Source organism: Dreissena polymorpha, chromosome 7, assembly GCF_020536995.1.
Source record: "Dreissena polymorpha isolate Duluth1 chromosome 7, UMN_Dpol_1.0, whole genome shotgun sequence".
Taxonomy (NCBI): Eukaryota; Metazoa; Mollusca; class Bivalvia; order Myida; family Dreissenidae; genus Dreissena; species Dreissena polymorpha.
The window spans coordinates 84,664,444-84,690,268 of NC_068361.1; the positions used below are offsets into that span (position 1 = coordinate 84,664,444).

The 25,825-nt window shown below is 35.5% G+C and overlaps 2 protein-coding genes across 2 annotated transcripts; one reads left to right on the forward strand and one right to left on the reverse strand.

The window, feature by feature from the left end:
- Positions 1-167: 167 nt before the first annotated feature.
- LOC127837570 (cilia- and flagella-associated protein 157-like) lies at positions 168-13,210 on the reverse strand. Its single transcript, XM_052364779.1, has 10 exons — positions 12,919-13,210; positions 11,417-11,538; positions 10,695-10,844; positions 9,716-9,869; positions 8,215-8,482; positions 7,628-7,758; positions 6,611-6,761; positions 4,741-4,940; positions 3,983-4,178; positions 168-2,758 (listed from the first exon to the last, which is right to left on the reverse strand). Exons 1-10 carry the CDS (start codon positions 13,068-13,070, stop codon positions 2,603-2,605), a joined length of 1,680 nt encoding a protein of 559 aa, XP_052220739.1. The 5' UTR covers positions 13,071-13,210; the 3' UTR covers positions 168-2,602.
- A 50-nt stretch (positions 13,211-13,260) lies between these two features.
- Positions 13,261-25,496, forward strand: LOC127837582 (phosphatidylinositol N-acetylglucosaminyltransferase subunit C-like). Its single transcript, XM_052364831.1, has 7 exons — positions 13,261-13,419; positions 15,511-15,580; positions 17,534-17,685; positions 18,405-18,573; positions 19,527-19,674; positions 21,010-21,176; positions 22,935-25,496. The coding sequence occupies exons 1-7, from the start codon at positions 13,317-13,319 to the stop codon at positions 22,975-22,977; spliced, it is 852 nt and encodes a 283-aa protein (XP_052220791.1). The 5' UTR covers positions 13,261-13,316; the 3' UTR covers positions 22,978-25,496.
- The last annotated feature ends 329 nt before the right edge of the window (positions 25,497-25,825 follow it).

Genomic DNA, 25,825 nt, shown 5'->3' on the forward strand with positions numbered 1-25,825 from the left:
TATATATCTTTCAAATAAATACATCACCATTTAATGAAAATTACGATTTTTTAAAGAGTTGCAATAAATTAACTGTTACACCAATAGACAGATGTAGAAATTCTCTAGCAAGCGTTATTTTCTAAGACGTAAGCAAATGTCTACTAGTAATTCAAGCAACAACTGAATGAGTGATCATAAGTTTATTTTTGACATGGTTTTAACATATTGAGTATACAACATAAAAATACTCTTAAAACAAGTGTGTCACATTCAGCATCTATGCTAACTGCTTAAGTAATAACATGTGTAAAGATGTGTATACCTAATGAAAAGACAAACATATGTACATATCACATTTGTTTTTATCATCATTTACCAAGGGTCATTTTCCCTGATAATGCTATAATCAAGATTCTCATTTGCTTGAACAGAATGGTCTTAACACATTTTTTAACAACATTAATTATGCAGCATTTATACCATTATCAAAACATTTTCTACATTTTCATAACATGAATAGTTTAAGTAAATAACTGTGTCTGTTAATAGAATAAAATATCTTATTGGCAATATTATATAAATTGCTAAAATGACTTCCAAATTGAGAAAGTTTACATTTTTTCATATTTTTGTTATATGGAAACTGTATTAAAAACAACCACATTACATTGTATTGGTCATTTTCTACCTCAATATGCAAGTTTTAAGCTAAAACCTTTTTCAGAACCTTGCTGTTTAATATTCTGATTAATTTTTACCTTTTATTCCTATTTAATACTTACAGATTTTACAGTCTACCCACTATAAACTTGCCATTTTTGTAGTGATATGGTATTGTTACAGAAAACAAACATTGGCTGAATATGAACAAGTATGGAATGTTTATCAGCTGTAAATCACGTGCAATGCTCTCTTGATGTATCAGCAGCATTGTGTTGTGCATTGTGTTGTGAGTTGTAGGACAGTCAAGAAAATTAACCCTTTGCATGCTGGGAAATTTGTTGTCTGCCGCCAAAATGTCCTCTGCTGAATTTCTAAAATTAGCATTTTCTTTGATTTTTTTCAAAGACCACTATCAGAATAGCAAACAGCTTGGATCCTGATCAGACGCCACGTTTGATCAGGATCCAAACTGTTTGCAAAGGTCTTCAAAATTCAATCCAGCACTGAAAGAGTTAAATGCATACACCAGTGTTACATTAATGGTGATACAATAAGTCAAATGTTTTGTGATACTAAGTGTTTCAAGCTACAACATAAACAACTGAATATCGTCCCCTCCCAGCTAAAATTGCCAACCTCAATATTTACAAGTTTTCAGGAGAAGGAAAAAACTTAAAATACAGAATGAAGCTAAAACTTTGTATTACGAATTTTTAGATATCCCTACATGTGTCCTAATGTTTGAAGTGCCGTTGGACTGTTTCTGTAGTCAATATGAGGAAATTGTCTAACTCAAGCTTTTACAGCTTGAGAAAGACAATTTTCTCATATTTTTTTTACTTGTTTACATTTAGCTTGGAAATTTTCGTTCCAACCAACGGAACTTTGCCAAATCCTCACAGGGTATAACTGTGTAAGCTGATAGGATAGGACCTTGGAATTCTTCGCGGGAGAAGCGGGCCGTTTTTGCCATTGCAAAATGTCAAAACATGTTTTTGTGCCAAAAATGAGATTGGCCATTTTCGCGGGGAGAGGACGATATACACCTTTTGTGAAAGCAGTGGCACCAAATACATGAGGTTTGTTATGGAGAAAACTGGGCATAATGCATCAATTTTTTTGGTCCTTATATATATATAATAAGAGATATCTTTATTTTTTAAGTACCTGTGTAATGCATGTGCACTTTCAGATTTATTTAATTTTTCCTTAAATGGAAGTCTCTTCTCAACCAAATTCCAGAGTAGGCAGAAAGTGTCGTCCCTGATAAGCCTGTGAATTATGGACCTGCATTCAGCCCAGATTTCCCAGAGTGCACCTCAAATGATTGCTAGTGTTTTACAACATGAATTAGTTCTCCAAAATTCCTGCCCTTTACCATATTGGAAAATATGCAAAATCATTTGTAAGCAAAATGTTCATACCTGTTTGATGTTTCATGATTTAATTAAATAATCAAAAAAGGAATTGCTTTTTTCCAGGGCTTAACAAGTAACTGACTATATCGAATTACACTATTTTTATGCCTTTTTATTTTTGATTTATTATTTAAAACATCTAAATACTTTCTAGTAGCAAATGAGTATGGAATTTAACAGTGTATAAAACCAAATTGAATACAACTATATTCTTGGTCTAGATTTCCACTAAAGGCTCATTCAAATTGAGCAAGAGTCACCACAAATGATGTGAGTTTCAGAGTTGAGAATCAACAATAAAAGTAGCATGAAGAAAATGCCTTAAACAAATCATCGTCAAAACTAAAATAACTTACTTATTTCAAAATAGACATTTCCATAGTTAAGTAAATTAATCATTACCAATAGATTTTAATTCTCACCAATTCATCAAGTTATTATTATTAAATGAAACATAACTCCCAAAGTGTTTGATTGGGGACAATTAATAAAATTTATTCTTAAAACAAGTCAATTGTCAATAGAAGTGACACATTAAATCACATGACTTTTCCCGCCATTTTCTTCATTGGTGAGATGCGACCCAACATTATGGGAGAGGCGCGAGCCCTGTCTGGGGGTTGAAGGTCATGTAAAACTGCTTCCTGTGTGGCGTGGGGGGCACGACTGAGGAGCTGGTCGGCATAGAACATCGCCTGAAAGGGAGGCATGACATTGAAATGTGCTCAGCAATAACATTTACATAGTTAAAAGTTCAGAAAACAAAACATCTTAATACAACCATTGATGAATACGTGCTTGCTATTTTCAGTTTGATGTTAACAGTGAATAATAAGCCACATTTGCCCTTGACTCTCCTCAATAAAGGCTCACATTCATTAACATATGTCATTATATAGCTTCTGCTTTTAGAACAAATATTTATAATAATAATCCTAAAAGAAAAGGAAAAAGAAAAAAGAACAACTGAAATCAATAATTCCAGGGCAGAGTGTGAACATATTAAATCCAATTTGGAAATGTTTGCCAGTAGGACCCAACTGTTCAACATTCAATCATTGATGTAAATTCCAATGATTTGTAGCAGTACAAATTTAGAATATTCTTTCTATTCATCACACAACTGACCAGCAGTTACTTAAAGAATAAATGAAGGTAATTGACCACTAGATGATACATGTAAATCAACAACTGACTAAACCTATTATGGGCTTATATTTAATTGGTTAATAAAATCCATTAACTTCAAAATCTTTTGCCATTTCTTTACTAATACAAAGTACAGTGATCTAAACATTTCTACTATTTAATTGCACAAGCACTTTGTGTAAATAACTACACCTACGTGGTTCAATTGTCAACAACTACAGTTTACCAGTAAAGTACAAGTATTTGTTTTTACAATAAATCTCCCATCAAAATAAGAAAGTATGTGCTTTGTTAATAGTCTTTTTTAATCAAATCACATCAATTGGTAAATAACTTAAGGTTATATGGCATTATTAACCCTATCCCACTCAGAAGCAAAGTGCATATGGCTATGTGCAAACAGCATAAAACCAGAACAACCTGCGAGTAACTGGCAGTCTGTTCAGGTTTTATGCTGTTTGATGCATACTGGTATCTAAGGGTTGGAAATGAAGCCTTGAAAATTTGCATCCAGTAAGAAAGGTCTTAATTAAATTTAACTTTCAAAGGGACAACAAATACGTCAAAATATGTATCTAAGTGGTATAAGGAATATATGGTGCTTGGCATCCAGCGGTCCTGGGCACAATTCCTACCTGGGAAGCACTCTAAAGATCTTTCCTAAGGCACAAAGTACTGGTTCTTTCAAAGAAATGGACTCCAGAGAGGTGCCTTAAGCCGAATGCTTACAAAGCAATCTATCTCAAAACAAATACATTTAAACTAATTACCTTGGGGGCACTGACTGTCTGAATACCGACAGATCTACAGAGGACCTTCCTGAGTCCGCCTAGACGCGTGGTGGCGGAGAGTACACGCATCTTGTCCAGGGAGGTAGGGATGGGCAGCTTGGGCCGGGGGATGAGACCCAGGTCACCCAGCTGGTAGTGGGGCAGTGTGCCCGGACCAGACACCACTGGGAGCTCCCTGTAAATATTGTTGTAAGTAAGGTGAAAAAGATTAATTATTATGGAAAAATTCAGTGCAAAGTCTGTGTGGTAATTGTTGAGAAACTATCATCCTTTCAGTGCAAAGTCTGTGTGGTAATTGTTGAGATCATCCTTGAGCCTCTTTCTGGGAAAACTAGGCTTAATGCATGTGAATAAAGTGTCGTCCCAGGTAATCCTATGCAGTCTGCGGTGTAGAAACTTTCCACCGAGACTGGATTTTTGTTTACAAGAGACTTCCTTTTAACAAAACAACTCCATAAAAGCTGAAAGTGTTGTGCCAGATAAGCCTGTGCGGACTTCACAGGCTAATCTGGGAAAACACAACGTAATTGTTGAAAAATGCACATTACTAAGCTGAATGTACTTTTAGTAAGAAAATAAAAAGCTTCATGGACCAAAAGCAAGACTTCGTTTTCTTAATGTGGATATTTTGTGAATTTCTATGAATAAATACCACGATTATGTGACACATCTGGTCCTCAGTATGATATTATCATTTAAACCTCAAACCAATGCTAAGCTTCAAACCCTGCACCTACCCTCGTTTGATTCCCTGCTTGCCTGGCGTTTCTCCCGCACTCTTTTGCCGCACTTTGTACTGCTTGCCTATCTCTGCAGGCTGAGGTCCCACCCCGATAGCCGCAGCACTGTTCAGCAGTATCAGAAGGTGGTCCAGCATGTTGTTTCGTCTCTCCACGTCGTTCATGTCGGATGTGTCCGGCTCGTCTGGACCAGTATTCTAAATACACCGACAAAAATTATCAAGGAAAATAAACTCACATTTTGCATAAAAATATTACTTTAAAGCTATTTATTTTACCTTGACTGCATCAAATGCCTATGGCTTATTGAAATCTTTTTGAGTGCATTTCCTGGGTAGAACCAGTACTCTATATCTTTGAATGAGATCTTAAGAATCAAACTCATAACCTCCAGGTCTCTTGACGCCATATAAAGTACGCCATAGCAACCTCATAAAAGTGTTGTTGCAGTGGAAGCCCAAGTGGCCTTTAAGTAGAAGCCAGCTTATCCATGCTGGGTTTGAATTTTTGGGGACAACTGAGTTTCCAAAGCAGATAGCCTGACCGACAAGTAAATTAAGATAGTGAAGTTTAAAAAAAATATCTTTTTTTTACAACCATAATTTATAAATGCCCTTTGGCTTAATATGAATGTTTATTTAATATATTTAAAACTGATCCTGTTTGGCCATTTGCATGACATATTGTAATCATAAACAATGCCAAAAGCAATAAAATACAATATTTAAAAATACTAAAACTACCTAATTAAAAAAAGAATCCCACAAACAAACTTTTCAAATCACATGAAAACATTACTGGTTGAAGAAAAGCGAAGTCATATTCTATGAACATGTAGTAATATGAGTTTATAAAAGCTACACTTTGAGACACAAAAAAGCTTGAAAAACATATACAGATTGTTTGAAGCTTGCGGAAGGGTTTCTATGAAGTTTTTTACCATAGTTTCAAACTGCGACTTACATGGTAATAATCATTACATCACAAAAACAGAACAGTTAAGAATTGTTTCCATAAATTGCTTTAAAGTATTCATTAAAACATTATATACTTAATGAATTTAACTTGTTGCTTAATGACTAATTATGTATATGTGTGTTTATTCTTCCAAGTTATAATCTGATAAAACCAGTCAATATCCCCTGAATAAGAAATGGGACTTGTTCTGGGAAAATGGCACTTAATGCACATGTGTAAAGTGTCGTCCCGAAATAGCACATGCAGTCTGATGTGCTGATCAGGGACGACACTTTCCGCCTAAACTGGATTTCCGCTGAGAAAAAACTTCTGTTAAACAAAAAGCACCCAATGAGAAAGGCAGAAAGTGTCGCAGAGCTACATATAAGGTGCGTATTTGTGTAAATACCCAATGTAAAATTGCCGATTACGCATTGACAAATAAAACTCTGTGTACCGAAACCCAATTGAAACTGCTGATTACGCATATCGCATTTTTCCTCTGCGTAACAAGTAAATCTGTCCCGGAAATCTGTCACTCGTGATCATAGAAAATATATATTTTCACTCGTGGCGCATATATTATTTTCTATGATCACTCGTGAATTAAAATCGATAATCCACCGGATCCAACAAATATCCTCTATTTAATACAAAAATACACAATTGTCAATTAAAGTAGGGGGTACCGACTTTTTTTTGTACCCAATTGAAAATGAAAATACCCAATTGAACTCAAAAGTAGTGGATATTTACCCAATTACTCAGAAAAGTTATCTGGAGCTCTGGTGTCGTCCCAGATTAGCCTGTACCGACTACATAAGCTTATCTGGGATGACACTTTACGCACATGCATTAAACCCTGTTTTCCCAAAGCAAGCTTCAAATAACTTCCACTGGTGGGACCTACCCTTAAAACTGTCTTCAGGGCTCCAGCAGCATCTCCCAGGACCCTCTCAAGTTTCTTTCTGTTTGAGACTTCCTTGGTGACTTTTTCTGTCTCTGTTTTGAGCTCAAACTCAAGATTATCGTTGTCCTTGTTAATACGATCAATCTCCTCTCTGAAATTAGTAACATCGTTATGGGACTTTGAGTTTGAAGTACCAGATTGAGTTTGTTGTCATGCAACTTTATTTATTTACCGTTATGTTACATGTTAAAGTAAGTTCATCTTCAGTATGAATAACAACACAAATACAAGATATGTTTAAAATTTACTTTTGATTCTGTGTTTATTTTTTATGTTTTGTTTATTGCATTGCCCTATCGGTCACCGTAATGTAGCCTGGATTAATCTTTTTTTTAACTTGATATTATAATTTCATTACACACATGAAAAATCCCTTTCAAAAATACAGTGAACCTAAATTTTACCTATTCTGCATTATACTGTTTGACACTTACTATGATTCAGATTATAAACAAACTGTCTTCATAGTAACTGTATTACATGATTGGCATGCCTGGAAGTAAACTAAAGAGCCATACAAATAGGAGGTTCCAAAATAGCAGAGGTTTGGAACAAAAGGTTCATTGACAATACAAAAGGACCATAGAAATTTTGATAAACACTTCTGTCCAGGCAATTTAAAACAATGCAAGTGTTTTACAAGCCTTAAGTTTACTTGATAAATCATGGAACGGAGGCCTTCCTTGAATATTTCCTTTTTACAGGTACTTTGACTTGGTGACTAGAGGCTTTGTGGGAAAACTGGGCTAAATGCACATCTTTAAGTTTTTCCTAAATCACTTGTGCAATCAGCACAGACATCTACAAAACAACATTTTCTGCTTTAACAAGCTTTCTGACTTAATATTTCTCTTCCAACATAAATCAAATGAGGTGAAAAGTGTTTTCCTGCTTAGACTACACCATCATGCATTAAGCCCAGTTTTTCCAGGACAAACCCCAGTAACATGCCCTTACTTCATTGACTCGGTCTGTGAACGTAGCATCTCAACCTCTCCCACGACCTCTTGGTACTCTTGTTCTCGCAATTCAAACTCTTCTATTATTGCCTCCTGGTTGCGACATTTCTCAGTCAACATCTTGATGATCTGCAAGACACTAATATGTACAAAATTGCCAGATGTGAAACACTATGTTTATTGCCAAAGCAGTTTAGATCATATGGGATTATAATAAAGTCAACAGCAGTCCCCACAGGCTAATCAGGGACACTTTCCGCCAAAACTTGATTTTTGCTAAGAAGAGACTTTCTTGAAATGAAAAATATCATAAAAAGCAGAAAGTGTCATCCATGACTAGCCTGTGTGGACTGCACAGGCTTATCTGGAACGACACTTTATGCACATGAATTGTCACAGAGCATGGGCAAAATTCATAACCACAACACCAAACAGGCTTTTGAATCTCTAACAAACATGTACTTATACACTATTGTTATTTTGCTTGTCTAAATATAATGCATAAATTCTTTTTGATATATATGACAATTTAGAGGCTTTAGATGCAACATTGAGCTAAACTAAAAATGTTGACATTAAACCCACCTTCTGATTACTGTGATTCTTCTTCAAGATCTCCTTCTCATTGTCCTCCAGCATCTCAATCTTCTGTCGCTGCTCTTTGTTCTTCTTCTTCAGATCGTCGTTCTCTGATATCAGTTCTGTGGTCTTATCAGACATTTTGTCCAACTGAGCATTTATTGACACATTGTCTCTGATAGTGCGTTTTGTGGTCTCGGCCATTTGCTTATTTGAGACTTTCCTGAATTCCGATGCTACCTGGTTTACACGATTAACCATTTCTTTCTTGAGACTGAAATAGCAAAAGGAGGATTGCATATTGAACCCAAATAACATACACACATAAACAATGCATAAACCAGTTATTTTTTAAAACATAAGACGTATTTTCACATTGTAATTTTCAGTATATATCAATACATATAACTGGAACTACTTTTCTGAGATTTTTTTTATATCCAACCATTTTTCTATTTTGATAACTTATTTTCAGTTTGATTAAATCATTACTGCCAGTATTTTTTTTATTTTAAAGTTTTGGCCGCATTCCAAATGTTAAATAGGATATGTTTTTTCCCCAAAATGACTGCTTAAAATTCACAATTCAAGTCCAACTCAAATGATTTTTGATCCAGTGAAAAATTAATTTCTACTCCCTAACAAGCTCTATGTGATAAACCTTACCAAATATTACTTTAAATATTTCATTCTCAATTCATATCATAAGCAAACAAAACCCACACATCTTAACTTTCCAATATTAGTCACCATTTTCACATTTTTGCCTATCTGGACTAAAAAGACCAACATTCCAAAAAAAGTGGAAAAATAACAGCTATCATCTAACAATATTTATAATATTAGACTGTCAATTATTAAGTTCATTACATATCTGATTTACCATTAACACAAGAAAACCTTTGAAGTTAAGCCCAGTAAATAGGACATAAGACAGGAACTGAACACAAGAAGTTTACAGGTTACAGTTGTCCAATACATGTAAGATTAAACTTGCTCGTCCTAAAACCCTTTCCCAATCAGAAGCAAAGTGAAAATGGCTTTGTGCAAACAGCATAAAACCAGAGCAGCCTGCGAGTAACTTGCAGTCTGCTCAGATTTTATGCTGTTTGCTGCTAGGTTTTATGCTGTTTGCTGCTCATCAGTAACTTAGGGTTGGAAATGAAGCCTTTAAAACTTGAATTTAGTAAGAACGGTATTTAATTAAATATAACTTTCTAAGGGACTACAAATGCGTTAAAATACGTTTCTTAGTGGTAAAGGGTTAATAGACACTTACAACTAAGATTCACAAGCTAAGTCCAGCACATACAGGGATATACTTTAACAGAAGTCAACATGACCATCCATGGTCCTTAAACTTTGTTTGGGCTGTCAGATTTCCAAAAGAAAATTATCACTATACAATAAGTATTCACAGCACAAATACTAACAAGTGTGGATAGAATGGAATGTATGTTTAGAAACACAATTCACACTTCCAAGTTGAGTTGAGTATAATACTCACGCATCTTTGTCGATGACCTGTTTTCGCTCCAATCGATAGATCTCGTCTTTGTGGTCTTGTTCCTTTTGCGCTAATTCTGCCTCCATTCTGGCAAAGTTTTTCATCAGTTCCTCCTTCTGTACCTTGAACTCCTCTAGTGATGCCAGCCGAGCCTCTGAACATATTGAGAAGGTACTGTCTTAACAACTGGCCTAAATTTCTCAGAAAATTCTTGGGTTCTTAATTGTTAACAGGGTTATCTTAAACTCATTATTTTCCTAATAATATTATATGCACATTATCGTTTGTTCATAATTGGACTTGATATTGTAAGCAAAGTGTTGTGTTTAATAAATATTTTCTAAAACTAAAACTGAATATTAAATATAATTCAATTTGCTTGATGACAAGACTTTAGCCTATATTTAACAAAAATGGAATTGGGCTTTGCACGCTTTATAAAAACTCTGGTTTTTATGTGTTCAATTACTATGTACCTGGTTATTTTCTTGATATGAAATAGCAAACTCAAATGAGTACAGAGTGATTGCAATTAAGCAAAAGATAAAATTTAATGAAGTACAGTAAGAAAACATGGTTATAGATCAATGAAATGAAAATAAGTTCCTAGTGTCCATTACATTGATAGTCTTGAAATATCTGTTCTTTGACCATGATGCTGCACTCAATAAATATTGATGGCCCCGCTAGAAGCCTTTTCAGCATTTATTTATTTGCCCTTCTTAATAAATTGAAATAAAAAAGAAGTTCTATGTAATCGTCAAAATGAGGTCAGGTGATGAGGATGTGTTGATTGATCTTGAGAAAAATCATGAAACAAGCCTTTGTAGGAAGCATTATTAATGCTACAATGTAGATGAAACCCTATGTAAAAAATGCATTTGTTCTGCCGCTAAAATCTTGATAAATGCATGAGATGCAATAAATCTACCGGTACCTGTTTTACTGTGGATGCTAGCATACTGGAAAGTTTACTTACGCTGCATCACGTTTTCTGTCTGCAGATTGTCCTTAGTTTCCTGGAACTCATTTTTGATCTTTGAGAGCTCTGCTTCATACTGTTCTTTCTCTGCATCTTTGGCTTGTTGCAGTCCTATGAGGCGATCATTCAAGTCTGCTATGTCATCCGCTATAAACATTAAAACGATTGCTCAGTATATATATATATATATATTATATTATAGTTTAATTTGTGGGCCAATGAAATAAAGTCTAGTGCAATTGGATTTTACTCATACATTGCAAATAAATTGATTAATTTTTAATATTTTTTTCAGAGGTTAAAAGAAAATAATACAATTTCACTTCGGTGACTTTTGTAATATTTTAGAGAAGTTGATACATTTTAGGTTTAGAATATTCATGCACAATTGATACAGAATGGAATCATTTTCAAATACATCGGTTTTTAAACAACTTCATATTGAATGTTTATATATATGTTTCCCCTAATACACATAAGAAGCTAAGCACCCCCAAAAGTGAACAAACATAAAACATTGAACAATTGTTAATGTAAAGTCCACAAGCATTAATGTGTTCAAACCTATTCATTTAAGCTTGATCTAACTGAACCCCCAACCTTGAGACTACATTTTATTTCTCCTGGTAACAAGACTTTTGCTTATAGATTACAACATATTCTAATTTCACAACTCCTTTGTGATGGGAAATTGTTTAGAGCATATGATAATAACATACTTTTCTCCTCCACCTGCTTCTTCCAGAATGCAACAATTCCCTTCTTGTCAGCATCCATCTGGATAAATTTATCATTAAACTGGCCATTGGACACTTCGAGCTCATCACACTTCTTTTGGTATCTGAATTGAAATAACATGTTTTATCAAGAGGATAAAAAAAAAAGCTGACTTAACAATAAAGGGTAAATTTATTATGGGCTTTTGTTTTCATTAAGTTCATAATATGTGAAGTATTTAATTTCTGAACATGAAAGTAGCAAATTGTAATTATATGGGTACAATATATATTTGTTTAGATAGATAGCCTGTAAGACCTCCAGAAAATACACATTTATCACCAGAAACCCAGCAACTAATAAGTGCCTTAGGTTTAGTATACTCTAACCCAGTATTCTTGCTGGTCAGCTACCCTCACCATATTTATTAAATGACTCCCTAGCTTTTACGGTTTCCTCGCAAATATCATAACTACACAGAAAATTTGCAAATCTGAAACAATGTTTTTCAATTTACCAAAACCTTAAAAAGTCCCTCTTATATTTTACTATGAAATGTTTTACAGTGGAAACATCCAATGAGATGTTCAATAAGAATGACCGACAGTGGTGATGTTTTTGTTACATGATCATTGACTCTGATTAACATGTAAGGTTCTTCAATTAAGAAAAAAATAATTCTGCAATGAAGAAATGTCAAATATGATTGTCTATTAAAATATATAAACATGGTGTTGAGACGTAAATGACTATTCTTTTAGCGTTTCAGACTATGTTGATTGATAGACAATAAACTGTAGTGAAATAAGGTCACTTCCAATAGCCTTGCTGTTGGGCTAGCTCTTTAGCGACGTGGTTAAAGTGTCTGACTACCACTCTGGAGGTCGTGGGTTCAATCCCCGGCCTGAGCTCAGTATTTTAACATTAATGGCGACGAGGCAAAAAGAACTGTGAATGCGGGAATGGGTCTGAGCTGTTAAATGGTTTCTGGGAGGGCCATGCGGATGCAAGACATGCTGTAGCGGGCGTGTCTGGGCCTTGAAACATTAAAAGGGGGAGGAGTGTAGTGAAATAAGGTCACTTCCAACAGCCTTGCTGTTGGGCTAGCTCTTTAGCGACGTGGTTAAAGTGTCTGACTACCACTCTGGAGGTCGTGGGTTCAATCCCCGGCCTGAGCTCAGTATTTTCACAATAAAACAAAACATTTGATTATTATATATCCCGGTGTGACCCAAATTCGACGATATAACGGATACATAAAGCAATATTTAGCAAATAATGAAAAAACTTATATAGCAAAAAATAATAATTTTTAACTCGGCTGTAATTCTTTGAAATGATTCCAAGACAATACTCATCCATTTAAATTTAAACCGATAAAAATAGAACATCGTCGAATTTAGGTGTCGTCGAATTTGGGTTACGTTACGATAATAATAGAGAAAATAAAATAACTTTGTTCATATTTAACTTTAAAAAAATGATAATTTTTTAAGGCTATTACCTTGCAAGTCTGTTCTCTAAATCGCGAATTTGCACAAGGTAATATTCTTTCGACAGTTCATTGATATCGGGTCCTAATTTTGCTGGAGATCCTCTCGCTGACTTCTTACCGCTCTTCTTCTTCTTACCACTCTTCTTCTTTTTGGCAGGCATGATTGTTTTTTATTTAGTTGGTATTGAATTATTTGAATCAACCACTGAGCATTTATATTGCAACTTTGTTATGAACATGGAGTATTTAATTATCTAGTGGCCGCCATCTTGTAAACAAGTAACCGGAAGTGTTTTGATCCATAGCAACAATCCAGACTGTTTTCGATTTGTAACAACTATATTTTACCGAACAACACATATTCCGCAAAATCGATGTTCAGTCTAGTCTAATCACGTGATACCGCGATGGCGGCTGGTGTCAAATCATGGAAAAAGATTTTGTATGAAGATCAAGGGTTTCCCGACCATTATGTCGATGCCAGCTTTCTTGATGAATTGAGAAAAAATCGTAAGCAATTGTTGTATATTTTAAGGCAGGAACAGATTCATCAATTATTGAAGAATCGTTGGAATAAGCAAACAAGAGAAAACTGTAGTCAACTGAGTGACATCACAGGGCTTGAGAGGCAATAAATATTGTTGACCAGAGCCCTATTATTAGTCCTCTACTGGTTTCACTGGAGGGGACTTATGGTTTGCGCTCCGTCTGTCAGTCTGTCCGTCACACTTTTCTGGATATCGCGATAACTTTACAAGTTCTTATTATTTTTTCATGAAACTTGGAACATGGATAGATGGCAATATGGGCATTATGCACGTCATTTCATTTTGTTCCTACGTCAACATTTCTGGTTGCTATGGCAACAAATAGACTAGAAATACTGCTGAAAATGGTGTTTTTCCTACGTCAAAAATTGTGGTTGCTATGGCAACAAATAGACTAGAAATACTGCTGATGTTTTTTTTTCTGGATCCTGCGATAACTTTTAAAGTTCTTCATATTTTTCCATGAAACTTGAAACATGGATAGATGGCAATATTGACATTATGCACGTCATTTCATTTTGTTCCTACGTCAACATTTCTGGTTGCTATGGCAACAAATAGACTAGAAATACTGCTGAAAATGTTTTTTTTTCTGGATCCTGCTATAACTTTAAAAGTTCTTAATATTTTTTCATGAAACTTTTTACTTTATGGCTTTCATGCCATTCAATATTGCTTTCAAGAAATTTTCACATTCATAAGACAATTTGTCGCATGTTACGCCTGTATCCCTATCTCAAATGACAAGGTCATATGGACCGATCAAAGGTCAACGTTTACAGTGCATAGTTCAATCATTATTAGCAGATAAAAAAACATAGCAGTCTTCGGAGACATTTATGTTCCAATGCCTTTAGCCTTTGTTTTGTGTATGCATGATGCGTCCAAGTCTCGCAGCCAAGGTGGGAGACTACGAGGAACTTGTAGAGTCTGTTCTTGATGGGTAAGCTGATGGAACTGCTTGTCCACAACCTGCGCAGTCTGTCCATCGCTGCGGTCGCCATGGCAATTCTTATTTGGACCTCAGCGGTACTGGTACCATTCTTAGATAGGTTTGCACCCAAGAACTTGAAGCTGGTCACTTATTCTAGCTTCTCACTGTTCATTGTGATGTCTGCAATGATGTTGGTCGTGCTGTTCGCCATAATCTTTTACTTCTCCGTGCTGAGCTCCATTACGTATGCTCTTGCTTTTTCATAGTCTGTTGGTGAGATCTTTAATGTCACTGCTGGTCTGATGAGGTCAATGCCATCAGTGAATCACAAATTGGAGATGTGTCTTCCCCGATGGAGATAGAGATGTGGTTGTCATGAAGATTCTCCTGCATTATCTTAAACAGGACGGTATATAGCAGACAACCCTTACGCAAGAAGTCCCCCTGTTGTCCATTGAGAAGTTCTGCACTGCTGGTGTTTCTGTAGAGTTCTTGGATGACTTGCACCAGCTCTTTGTCAATGTTGAATCCTCTCATAACATTCCATAGGCCATCATGCCACACACAGTTGAAAGCTTTCTTAAAGTCAATGTAGTTGTGGAAGAGCTCACGTTGGAGTTATAGGTGTTTTTCAATGATGAATCTCTAGTTGAATATCTGTTCCACTGTGCTACGTGCTACGCCCAGCTCTTTATCCAGCCTGCTCTTGGGCCAGCAGATCCTCAGCCTAAGTTTTCAATCGATTGCGTTTGCTGGGATGACTGATTAGACTGATGGTGCTGTAATTCTAGCACATCTTGAGTTTGCCCATTTTTGGTAGGGGTATGACCATGCAGTGGCTTGGGACACTAAAGATCAGCAGTAATGGTGTGGCATGGTTAATAGTTACACGCATTATTGACTCAATATGTTGCAAGACACCCAACAATCAATGTTACACTCTACACTGAAATGAGCATAGACACATGTCATTTCAATATCATTCTTGGTATTGACAATATGTTGCATAGAAATTGCATCTTTGGTGGTAATAGAGTAGGTTTTTCTACCTAATTTAATTCAGCATTATAACTTAAAACAGTATAAATGAATTATAATTAAATATTTTTTTAATTTCAGTCTACACTCGAACATATGACTATTGGACAGTTGTGATTGAATCAGGAGTTATTGTTCAGCAGCTATGCAGGTTTGTATTTGGTTTAAGTCAACTGTATGATGTTACTCATGTTTGTTTTAGCACTAGTAGAGTGAAAAGGAATACATTACCAAATAACTCTTCTGTGCAACTCGTATCGAAGCTCAAATGGCAGTTGGAGTTGTGAACTCGTAGTTTGAATCGAAACCAGACTTTTGCGGTTTGGTTGTAAATTTCTTTGAAGAAAAGCAGCTGTTACGGGAACATGATAGTTATGTGCTCTTATTACTGATTAATGGCTAAGATTGACCAATCTTGCCCTTCGAAAGTGTGCAAAAAATGGTTTACTGACCTCTTTGATATTACTTAAATACTGTTTTATAACTGGCGACATATTCAACAATGAAAAAACAGCAGATCTTCAACCAGGTCTTCATATAAGCTTTAATACCCTGGTTACTCGGTTGAGGTATGGCAGGTACCCTGCATCCAATGGATGATTCTCAGTCAATAGGTTTAGTCTGCATTGACAAATCTTGGCGAAATTTGGGACAAAGTGATTTAAATGGAGATCTAGCTTAGGAATGTATTTGGAGTTAGTCGGATCAAGGTCAGTGTTACTAAAAAAAAGAAAAACAACAGTTTATGCTCAACAACTTGAGTTTGGATTGCAATGAAATTGTATTGCAGGTAGCTCACATTAAGACAAAACCTTGGAATCACATTTGGGGCTTGTTGTGTCAAGGTCTAGGTCAGTGTTTCTAAAAATAGAAAAACATCAAGCAGTTGGTTTGCGAATAATAAATCTACTGGTAGTTTACATTGACCAATCTTGATTCAACTTTGGATATGGCAGGCTAACTTGAAGACCTAGCTTAAGATTGTATTAATGTTTAGAAGGGTCAAGCTCAGGTCACCATAATGAAAATTAGAAAACCTGTTTATGTTCAATAGCTTAAGTTTAGATGGAGGTTTTATGCTTACATTTGTGTGTAGGTAGCATACAAGCAAAGATAGCTTGGGATTAGCTTGGGGCTGTTCTGGTTAAGGTCTGCGCAATAATTTTAGTTTTTATGAGGAAATTGCTATGAAAGGTTTAGAAAGCTTACATTCAGACCAAGCAATCGAAGCATTTGGAACAGGGTTAAGGTCACTTTCTATAGAAAAAAATGCTGCTGCTCAAAAACTGGGGTCGGTTCAAATGTTGTGTGTTAGAAGGTGGCAGTGGTGCAGTGGATATGGTGTCCGCCTAAAGATCGGGAGGTCAAGGGTTTGATCCCCACCGTGGGAGCGTTCTTTAGATCTCCCCTATAGACATCAAGTTCCACATCAAGGCCCAGAAAAATTGAGAGCGTTTAAATAAGCTTAAGGTATTCTATGCAATGTGTGTAGGAATGGAAACTTAGCTTAAGATTGCACAATTATTGAAATTTAATTCATAACGGAAGTGTTGAAAACCTGGTAAGTGGCATAGGCATGTTTGTTTTTTTGTCCTCTACCGGTAAAACCGGAGGGGAATTATGTTTTGCCTGTCAGTCAGTCGGTCTGTCACACTTTTCTGGATCCTGCGATAACTTTTTTCATTTTTTTTTCATGAAACTTGAAACATGGATAGATTGCATTATGGAAATGCATGTCATTTCATTTTGTTCCTACGTCAATAATTCTGGTTGCTATTGCAACAAATACACTAGAAATATTGCTGAAAGTGGTGGATCCTGCGAAAACTTTGAAAGTTCTTCATATTTTTTTATGAAAATTGAAACATAGATAGATTGCAATATGGAGATTATGCACGTCATTTCATTTTGTTCTTGGGTCAAGAATTATGGTTGCTATGGCAACAAATATACTAGAAATATTGCTGAAAATGGTGGAGTTGAGTTTCAACGTTAGGGGACCATATTGCTTGACTTGTTTAAACTGTATTCTTCATTTATTGAAATTGTTTGATAATCTATGTACTATTGAGACATGAACATGCCATTATCTATGTTTTTACAGCGTGTGTATATTTGTGGTGGTCTTCCTGTTTATGGACATGCAACTCCTGCAAGCCGAGACGCTGGTGTCAGTCTCTGGGGGCCTTTGTCTACTGGGATACCTTGTCCATTGTTTGCTGACATCAGTTGGAAGGATCCAGTCTGACAGATCTTGTAAGTGCCTAGGCTCAAGAGACACTCAAGTTTCATTCTTAAGTACTTTATCAGAACTTTTTCAGAGTGCGCATGGAACATTTTAACCTTTTATCTCATCTACGCCTGTGGTCCGTTTCTGGCCAGCTTTCTCCATTTTTTGGATGACAAAAAAAACAGTTCCCTTAACATGGACATCTCAAACTTTTTTTCGTATAATCTGTTTGCGATGATCATATTTTACACAGTTTAAGTTCAGAAACAAAATTTTTATCATGTTAATTCTAATTTATAAGCTCGGCGTTTTCGGAGAAAACCGGAGGTATTGTCATAGTCAGCTCGTTGTGTCGTCGGCCGTCTGACGTGCGCCGTCTGACGTCCGCTTCGTGCTAAAACCTTAACATTTTGTTAAGGTTTTGAACATTGGCTCTAAAATCAAATTGCTTCCACCTACAACTTTGAAACTTCATATGTAGATGCGATGAGTTCTACACGCCTCACCCATTTTTGGGTCATTAGGTCAAAAGTCAAGGTCACTGTGACCTTTAAAAAAAATAAAAAATTCTGACAAACTTTAATTTATTCAAAACTTCACCCGTAGCCGAGCGCGGCACCCGTTATGCGGTGCTCTTGTTATATTTATATTTGCTGTCAATCTGGAACTGAAAGAGTTTACATTAAATGATATTTGATATGATTACAAAAATGTATTGCAATTTACAGTATTCTTCTAATTTCAGTCGCTGATGACCTGAAAACATTCCTGATATTTGCTGGCTTCAGTTACTGCCTATCCCCAATTCTTGTATCTCTGACGGAAACCATAGCAACAGACACCATTTACGCAATGACGACTGTAATGCTAATTGCCAACCTTCTTTTCCATGACTACGGGACTAGTGCCCCAATGTAAGACAAAGTACACATCCACAAAGCACATTAAAAATTAATATTCATTTTAATCCCCCACCAAAGCGCCAAAGGCGGAGGGATATAGAAATGGCGTTGTCCGTCCATCTGTCAGTCTGTAAGTCTGTCACACCCTTTTCATGGCTATATTTCAGAAACTATTTAAGATACCAACATGAAACTTCATAGGTGTATAGATATCAATGCCAAGAATAGCTTTGCACAAGAACCATAACCCTTTCTTAAATAAGAGTTATTGCCCTTTGTTGTTTTTGTATGATGTAAGGTTCAGGGCTCTATCTCAGATATGATACAAGATTTCAACATGAAAGTTCATGGATTTATAGATATCAATGAGAAGAATTGAAACGATACAGCCAATTATCCTACACTTATTTATTTTATTAAGGATTGTACCAATTAAAAGAAATTTTCATCCATGTATAAACAAAATTAATTTGGCAGGTGATATTGATTCAATGAATTTGCTTGTAAAATAAATTTGCACTGATAATGGCACCAAAATTATTTTGAAAAATTGGCAGGAAAAATCTGTTCCATATTTATTTATTTTATCTTTTCATGGCAAGATTTTCACTGTCAAAAAAATAAGGGAAATAAAAAATACATGCATTTGAAAATTAATTTTATAATACAAGTAAAAATGATTTGTTTGGGAGAGTGATTAACATGGTAAAATGAACAAGTTGAATGGATGCATAGATTAAAAAAATTGTCATGAAAACAATTGAAATGCTGTAAAACACTTAAAGAGTTAAGCATAAAACTAATGTGTTGGAAACCAACTTAGTCCTCTTGTGCAAGACTGGAATTTAGTAATTAATTTGTAGATCAAGGACCAAGCAATTATGACAGAAGGACTTTTACATAAAACATGACAAATTGTTAAAATAAGGAGGACAAAATATAACAGTTTATTTGCACATTTTCAGGGTTTCTGGTGTTTTGTCGTTGAATGCTGGACTGTTTGCATCAGTGTGTCTTGCGTCAAGGTTACAAACCACTTTGCACTCGTTTGCGACTGTTACGTTTGCAGTGGAACTTTTTGCTTTATGGCCTGCACTAAGAAGAAACTTACGGGTACAGTGATTAATGTTCCATTTTATTTGAGTCGTGTTCTGAGAAAACTGGGCATAATGCCTGTGCGTAAAGTGTCATACCAGATTAGCCTGTGCAGTCCGCACGGGCTATTCAGGGGCGACACTTTCCGCTTTTATGACATGTTTCTTTTAAATGAAGTCTCTTCTTAGCAAAAATCCAATTTAGGCAGAAAGTGTCTCCCTGATTAGCCTGTGCAGACTGCACAGGCTAATCTGGGACTACACTTTACGCACAGGCATTATGCCCAGTTTTCTCAGAATGCGACTCATTTAATTGCTTTTATATTTTCAAAGCAATATCAGTACAGCCTTTCCAAAAGTAATCGAATGAATGGGTGGATCATTTAATTCAATTGGATCCATTTTGCTTGAAAGGAATACTGGGCTCAAAATCACCAACATTGTAAGTCTAAATTATGGAATCAGGTTTAAGAAACAAATAAAAATATTGTTTTATCAATCATTCGTATCATTTAAACAAATGCATTTAAAATAAACAGAAATACACAAAGATCACTTTTCATTCATTATCCCCTGCCATAGACAGAGGGATATTGTTTTGGCGTTGTTCTTCCGTCCGTCTTTCAGTCCGTCTGTCCGTCCGGAGCCATATCTTGGAAGTGCTTAGGTGGATTTCATTGAAACTTGGTATGAGTATATATGGATAATAGGATGATGCACGCCAAATGGTATTGCACACCATTTGATAATAAGAGAGTTATGGCCCTTTGTATCTTGAAAAAATGTTTTTGTGTGTGTCCAGAGCCATATCTTTGGCGGATTTATTGAAACTTGGTATGAGTGTCCAGAAGCATATTGGCGGGGAATATCAATTCAATGAATTTGCTAGTTAAGCGTGATTTGAGATGTCTAGTAAATTGATATTTTGGGAAATATTTAAGTCAGAGTCTATAATTTAGACTAAAAATGTTTGTGAATACAGGCCCAGGCTTTATTTCTGACTTTTAGTACTTACTTACAATTAAGTGTCACTAGTACATCTAACTGGTCAACACTTACTTGTAATGGATTGAATCTGATTGTATTTCTTTAGCAAATTATGAATAAAGATTGTCAATTTGTCCTGTGCTGTCGTATGGACATTCACATTACCATATTATGTTATGGATGGGCTTTCATATTGTTAAGCAAAGTGTTGGTTTACTTCATAGATCTAATTTACAAAAAGTTTCATAATTATAAATAAAAACTAAACAAGGAAATGTTCTATGGTTTTAAACCTTGGAATCTGCATTGAATAACAAGTCTCATTTTCTGTCATCTGAAAACATTCAACATCCTTCTCTGTTTACAGCAAGCGGTGTCCTGTTGTCATGTTTTGATGACCACATTGGTTGCCATGGTGACCCTGCTACTGGTCAGCTGTATCTCCCTTACCGCTACAGTGCTCCTAGCGCTGGCCATCGTATTCATCACTCTATTGTGTCCAGCCTGGCTAATTTGGCTGCAAACGTACAAGAAGTGAGTTTTATTCAGATTCCTTCAGAAATTCATTTGTCCAGGTCACAAGCAGAATTAAAAAATTAATTCTAAAGAAATTGTTTCTAGGAAAATCTTATAGACCTAAATATAAAAAAAACTCATACAAATTACCCTTTTAATAATGATTTTTGGTGATTATTAGGCATAGTGTTTCTATGCAAAACAATAGCATAGCATAGCCTCTAAACTTAGTTTATATGGTACACCACATTTTGTACCCAAAAAACAGCAAAGAATACTCACTTTATATCTAGTATATCAATAGATTGTAATTTAAAGACTATGCACATAAACATATTTTGATTATGCCTCAGAAGAAGTGGGGGTATATTGTTTTGCTTGATGGCGGTCAGTCTATCAGTCTGTCGATAAACCAGTTTATTTCTGATCAATAACTTGCGAACAGTATGGCCAATTGGCTTGGTACTTCCCATGTGCATTGGCTTTTGCCAGTAGATGACCCTTATTGAAATTGATGTCACTAGGTCAAAGGTCAAGGTCACTGTCACACCTGTCAAGAGTGAATATTGTTTCCAATCAATTACTTGTGAATGGAGGGACCAATTTGCTTGATACTTCCAATTTGCATTGGCATTGAACAGTAGATGGCCCCCTATTGAAATTGGGATCACTTGGTCAAACGTCAAGGTCACTGTTACACCAAGTATAAAATTGTTTTTTTTTTGGCTTGATACATTTACTTCCCATGTGCATTGCCTTGGACAGTAGATGACTTCTATTGAAATTGGGGTCACTCAGTCAAAGGTCACTGTCTTAATAAGTTTGAAAATCGTGTCCGATCAATGACTTGTCAACGAATAGACTGATTGGCTTGATACTTCACTTGTGTGTTGGCCTTTGACAGTAGAGGATCCCTATTGAAAGGTCAAGGTCATTTTGAAATTAAGTTTTAAATTAAGTGTTAAATTGCTTTCTGTTTGATATTTCATCAAAGGATTGAGTAATGGGCCTCATACTTTGAATTTCAATCTTTTGAATAATTATCTAAATCAGGGACAAAGATTTTCCCGAAAGAAAATCGATTTTTGTTGCATTTCTCATCCAACAATGATTAAGCGATTTTAATTGATCATTGTGACATCATGATTTAACAGAAGTTCATAATTCTGTGTCAATTTAAAACTTATATAAGTGGCTAAGTCACACCAATATGATAACATTAACTCTTATGGTCATTTTTGTTGCAAAAAATCCTGTGTCAAAGCCCTGTGTTTGGCGGGGCATCTGTATTTGACCACGGAGTTTTTGTTAAATCTTTACAATCGTTATAGGTTTTCATAAAAAAAACTCAATTTCCTTCAAAAGAATTGATGCAAATTCAACACGAAATCAATTATTTTGGGGTGACAGGTACATAAAGGTCAACAGAGAAAAATGTTCCTGTTGCAAACCTTTTTTATAGCATGTTACTATGCCTAAGGTCAAGGCAAAATTTAAAGGCCATGGTCCAAGAACTTGCCCAAATGGTTATATTGTGTGTCATGAAGGATTAAAAACGGTTTCTTGTTTATGGTTCTTTAATCTTTACCTTTTAAGAGGCTTATTTAGATTTTTTGTTTCAGTAAGTCACTTTGTTAATGATTCACACTTTTTCATGTTTTTGCGCTTTTTGTTGTATAATTATAATATTTTTTAATATTCACTGATACCTTGAAGCACCGAATTAACTTGTTGTTGAATATTCTCAGTAGGACAAATGTTTTTTTTTGTTTTCAGCAACATTCATGGACCCTGGGATGAGGCTGCCATTCAACAGTGAAAGTAAAATAAGAAAATCCCTGTTAATGTAATTGAACAAATCACAATGAGAGTGATTGACAGTGGCTATGATTGAATACCAACTAACAGTAAATATGATTTCAGTGTTTGTGGACTGAAAATCTGTTAAATATGAAAATAGCGTCAGCTGAAGAAAATGATATATGCAAGACTGTTGAATGCTATGGCTGTGTGTGCAAATTTTGGAGTTGAGACTGTCTTTTAATTTAAACATATGGTTTAAATGCAGACATGCATTTTTCATTGAACTGTGAAACATAGTTAATAATAATTTTCTGTATTGTTTACCTGATAACACAGTGGCAGCTTTTTAATACTATGGTGTGTTGGTATGTTGAGATTGCAGATCAACTGACAGCATTATGATAATGTCTGATAATAATGGGATAGTTTAAGTACCTCTTATAATAGCAGGAAAACTGAAAAATCTCTGGCACAAGTGGGCAAGTTGAAGAATCTCTGAGAAAAGTTGGATAATTAAAGAACATCTGACAATAGTGGGATAGATGAAGAATCTCTGACAATACTGGGATAGTCATAGAACCTCTGACAATAGTGGGATAGGTGGAGATTCGCTGACAATAGTGGGATAGTGTTGAAGATTCTCTGACAATAGTGGGATAGATTAAGAGCCTCTGACAATAGTATGATAATTGAAGAACCTCTGACAATAGTGGGATAGATGAAGAACCTCTGACAATAGTGGGATAGTTGAAGAACCTCTGACACTAGTGGAAAAGTTGTAGGACCTCTGACACTAGTGGGAAAGTTGTAGGACCTCTGACACTAGTTGAATATTTGAAGAACCTCTAACAGTGGTGGGATAGTAATAGAACCTTTGACAATGGTGGGATAGTTGAAGGACCTCTGACAACAGTGGGATAGTTGAAGGACCTCTGGCAATAGTGGGATAGTTGAAGGACCTCTGACAATAGTGGTATAGTTGAAGGACCTCTGAAAACAGTTGGGTAGGTGAAGGACCTCTGGTAATAGTGGGATAGATGTAGGACCTCTGGCAACAGTGTGATAGTTCAAGGACCTCTGACAACAATGGGATAGTTGAAGGACCTCTGAAAACAGTGGGGTAGTTTAAGGACCTCTGACAACAGTGGGATAGTTGAAGAACCTCTGCCAATAGTGGGATAGCTGAAGAACCCCTGATACTAGTGGGATAGTTGAAGGACCTCTGCCAATAGTGGGATAGTTGAAGGACCTCTGCCAATAGTAAGATAGTCATAAAACTTCTGACAAAAGTGGGATAGTTGAAGAACCTGTGACAAAAGTGGGATAGTTGAAGGACCTTTGACAATGGTGGGATAGTTGAAGAACCTCTGATAATAGTGGGATAGTTGAAGAATCTCTGACAATAGTAAGATAGTCATAAAACTTCTGACAAAAGTGGGATAGATGAAGGACCTTTGACAATAGTGGGAAAGTTATTAAACTTCTGACAAAGTGGAATAGTTGTCGAACCCTCCAACAATAATAAGAGAAAACACAGACCTCTAAAACAATTGCATAGTTGAAAAAAATAACAATGAATTGAAGAACCTGACGAGGAACATGGGTTTGTTTAAGAACCACTTAAAACAATATATATATTTTAATTGTTAATATAAATTAGTAAAAAGCTTTTTTTTCAAGTGTTGCTATGTTAAGTCAAGTTTTGGAAACGTTGTTTCAAATTTTTGATGTCATTTGAAATTTTAAGACATAATGTTAAGCAGCTTAGTGAGGATGTTAAAGGGGCCTTTTCACAGATTTTGGCATTTTTTTAACTTATTCATTAAATGCTTTATATTGATAAATGTAAACATTGGATCATAAAAGCTCCAGTAAAAAATCAAGAAAAAATTTAAAAAAGGAAAAGAACATTGCCCGGAGCAGGTTTCGAACCAGTGACCCCTGGAGTCCTGCCAGAGTCCTGAAGTAAAAACGCTTTAGCCTACTGAGCTATTCCGCCGAGTACACATTCTTGACGTATTTTATACGCTATATAAGCAATCTTCGTAGTTTCACAAAATTTAACGACAAAAACAGAACTCTCCAAATTATTCAATCGTTTCGCGTTGCAACGCTTTATAATTTTTAGGTTTTAAAATCGTCAAAAGATGCATATAATGGCTATATTAGAGCATGGTTAATGTTCAGTATTACTGTTTCCTCACAAATATCATAACTAAAACGAAAACTTACGAATCTGAAACAACTTTTTTCAATTTTGTCAATTTACCAAAGCGTGAAAAGATCCCTTTAAGTACATGTATTGATATGGGTCCTAAGATTTTGTTCTCAGATAAGATGCCAATAAAGTGTGATGATGTCCAGTTTTGAGATTTGATGTCAAATATGACATACAACGGTAAATATGTCAAGTCAAGATATGTATTTGTAGGTATAAAAAGCCTTCCATTATATTACACATTTCGATCTGTTTCATCTGCTCAATAAGGTATAATAAACCAGCATTGTTACTTTGCAATAAACAGTATAACAAAGTGTAATTATTTCTTTGATCATCACATGTCGTCTCTTTTTTGTAAGCTTTTTTGGTTGACCATCGAGATCTTTGGTAAAGTGAGACCTGGACATGCTAATATTGATAATGAACCTCATACAGTGCAGAATGTAAACATGCCTTATCAATGTACAAACGCAAGGAATTCAGTCTGCAAGAAGTTTTCTTTGAGCAAACATGCAACAAATAGGCTTGCCTTAGGACGCCATACGATGGCATTTGTCGTGTCTGTTATCTACTTTGGGTGTTGTTATCTGCTGGCAGACCTGCAGACACCACAGTGTTGATGCAAAACGATACATTTCAATAC

Bases quoted from the DNA above. Each gene is read 5' to 3' on its own strand.
- LOC127837570 (XM_052364779.1), bottom strand. From the start codon at position 13,070: ATGCCTGCCAAAAAGAAGAAGAGTGGTAAGAAGAAGAAGAGCGGTAAG. The intron at 11,539-12,918 runs GTAATAGCCTTA...ATTTCAATTCAG, and splicing joins TTAGAGAACAGACTTGCAAG to ATACCAAAAGAAGTGTGATG. The intron at 7,759-8,214 runs GTGGGTTTAATG...AGTGTCTTGCAG, and splicing joins AGAATCACAGTAATCAGAAG to ATCATCAAGATGTTGACTGA.
- LOC127837582 (XM_052364831.1), top strand. From the start codon at position 13,317: ATGGCGGCTGGTGTCAAATCATGGAAAAAGATTTTGTATGAAGATCAA. The intron at 15,581-17,533 runs GTTTGTATTTGG...ATGTTTTTACAG, and splicing joins ATTGTTCAGCAGCTATGCAG to CGTGTGTATATTTGTGGTGG. The intron at 19,675-21,009 runs GTACAGTGATTA...CTCTGTTTACAG, and splicing joins CACTAAGAAGAAACTTACGG to CAAGCGGTGTCCTGTTGTCA.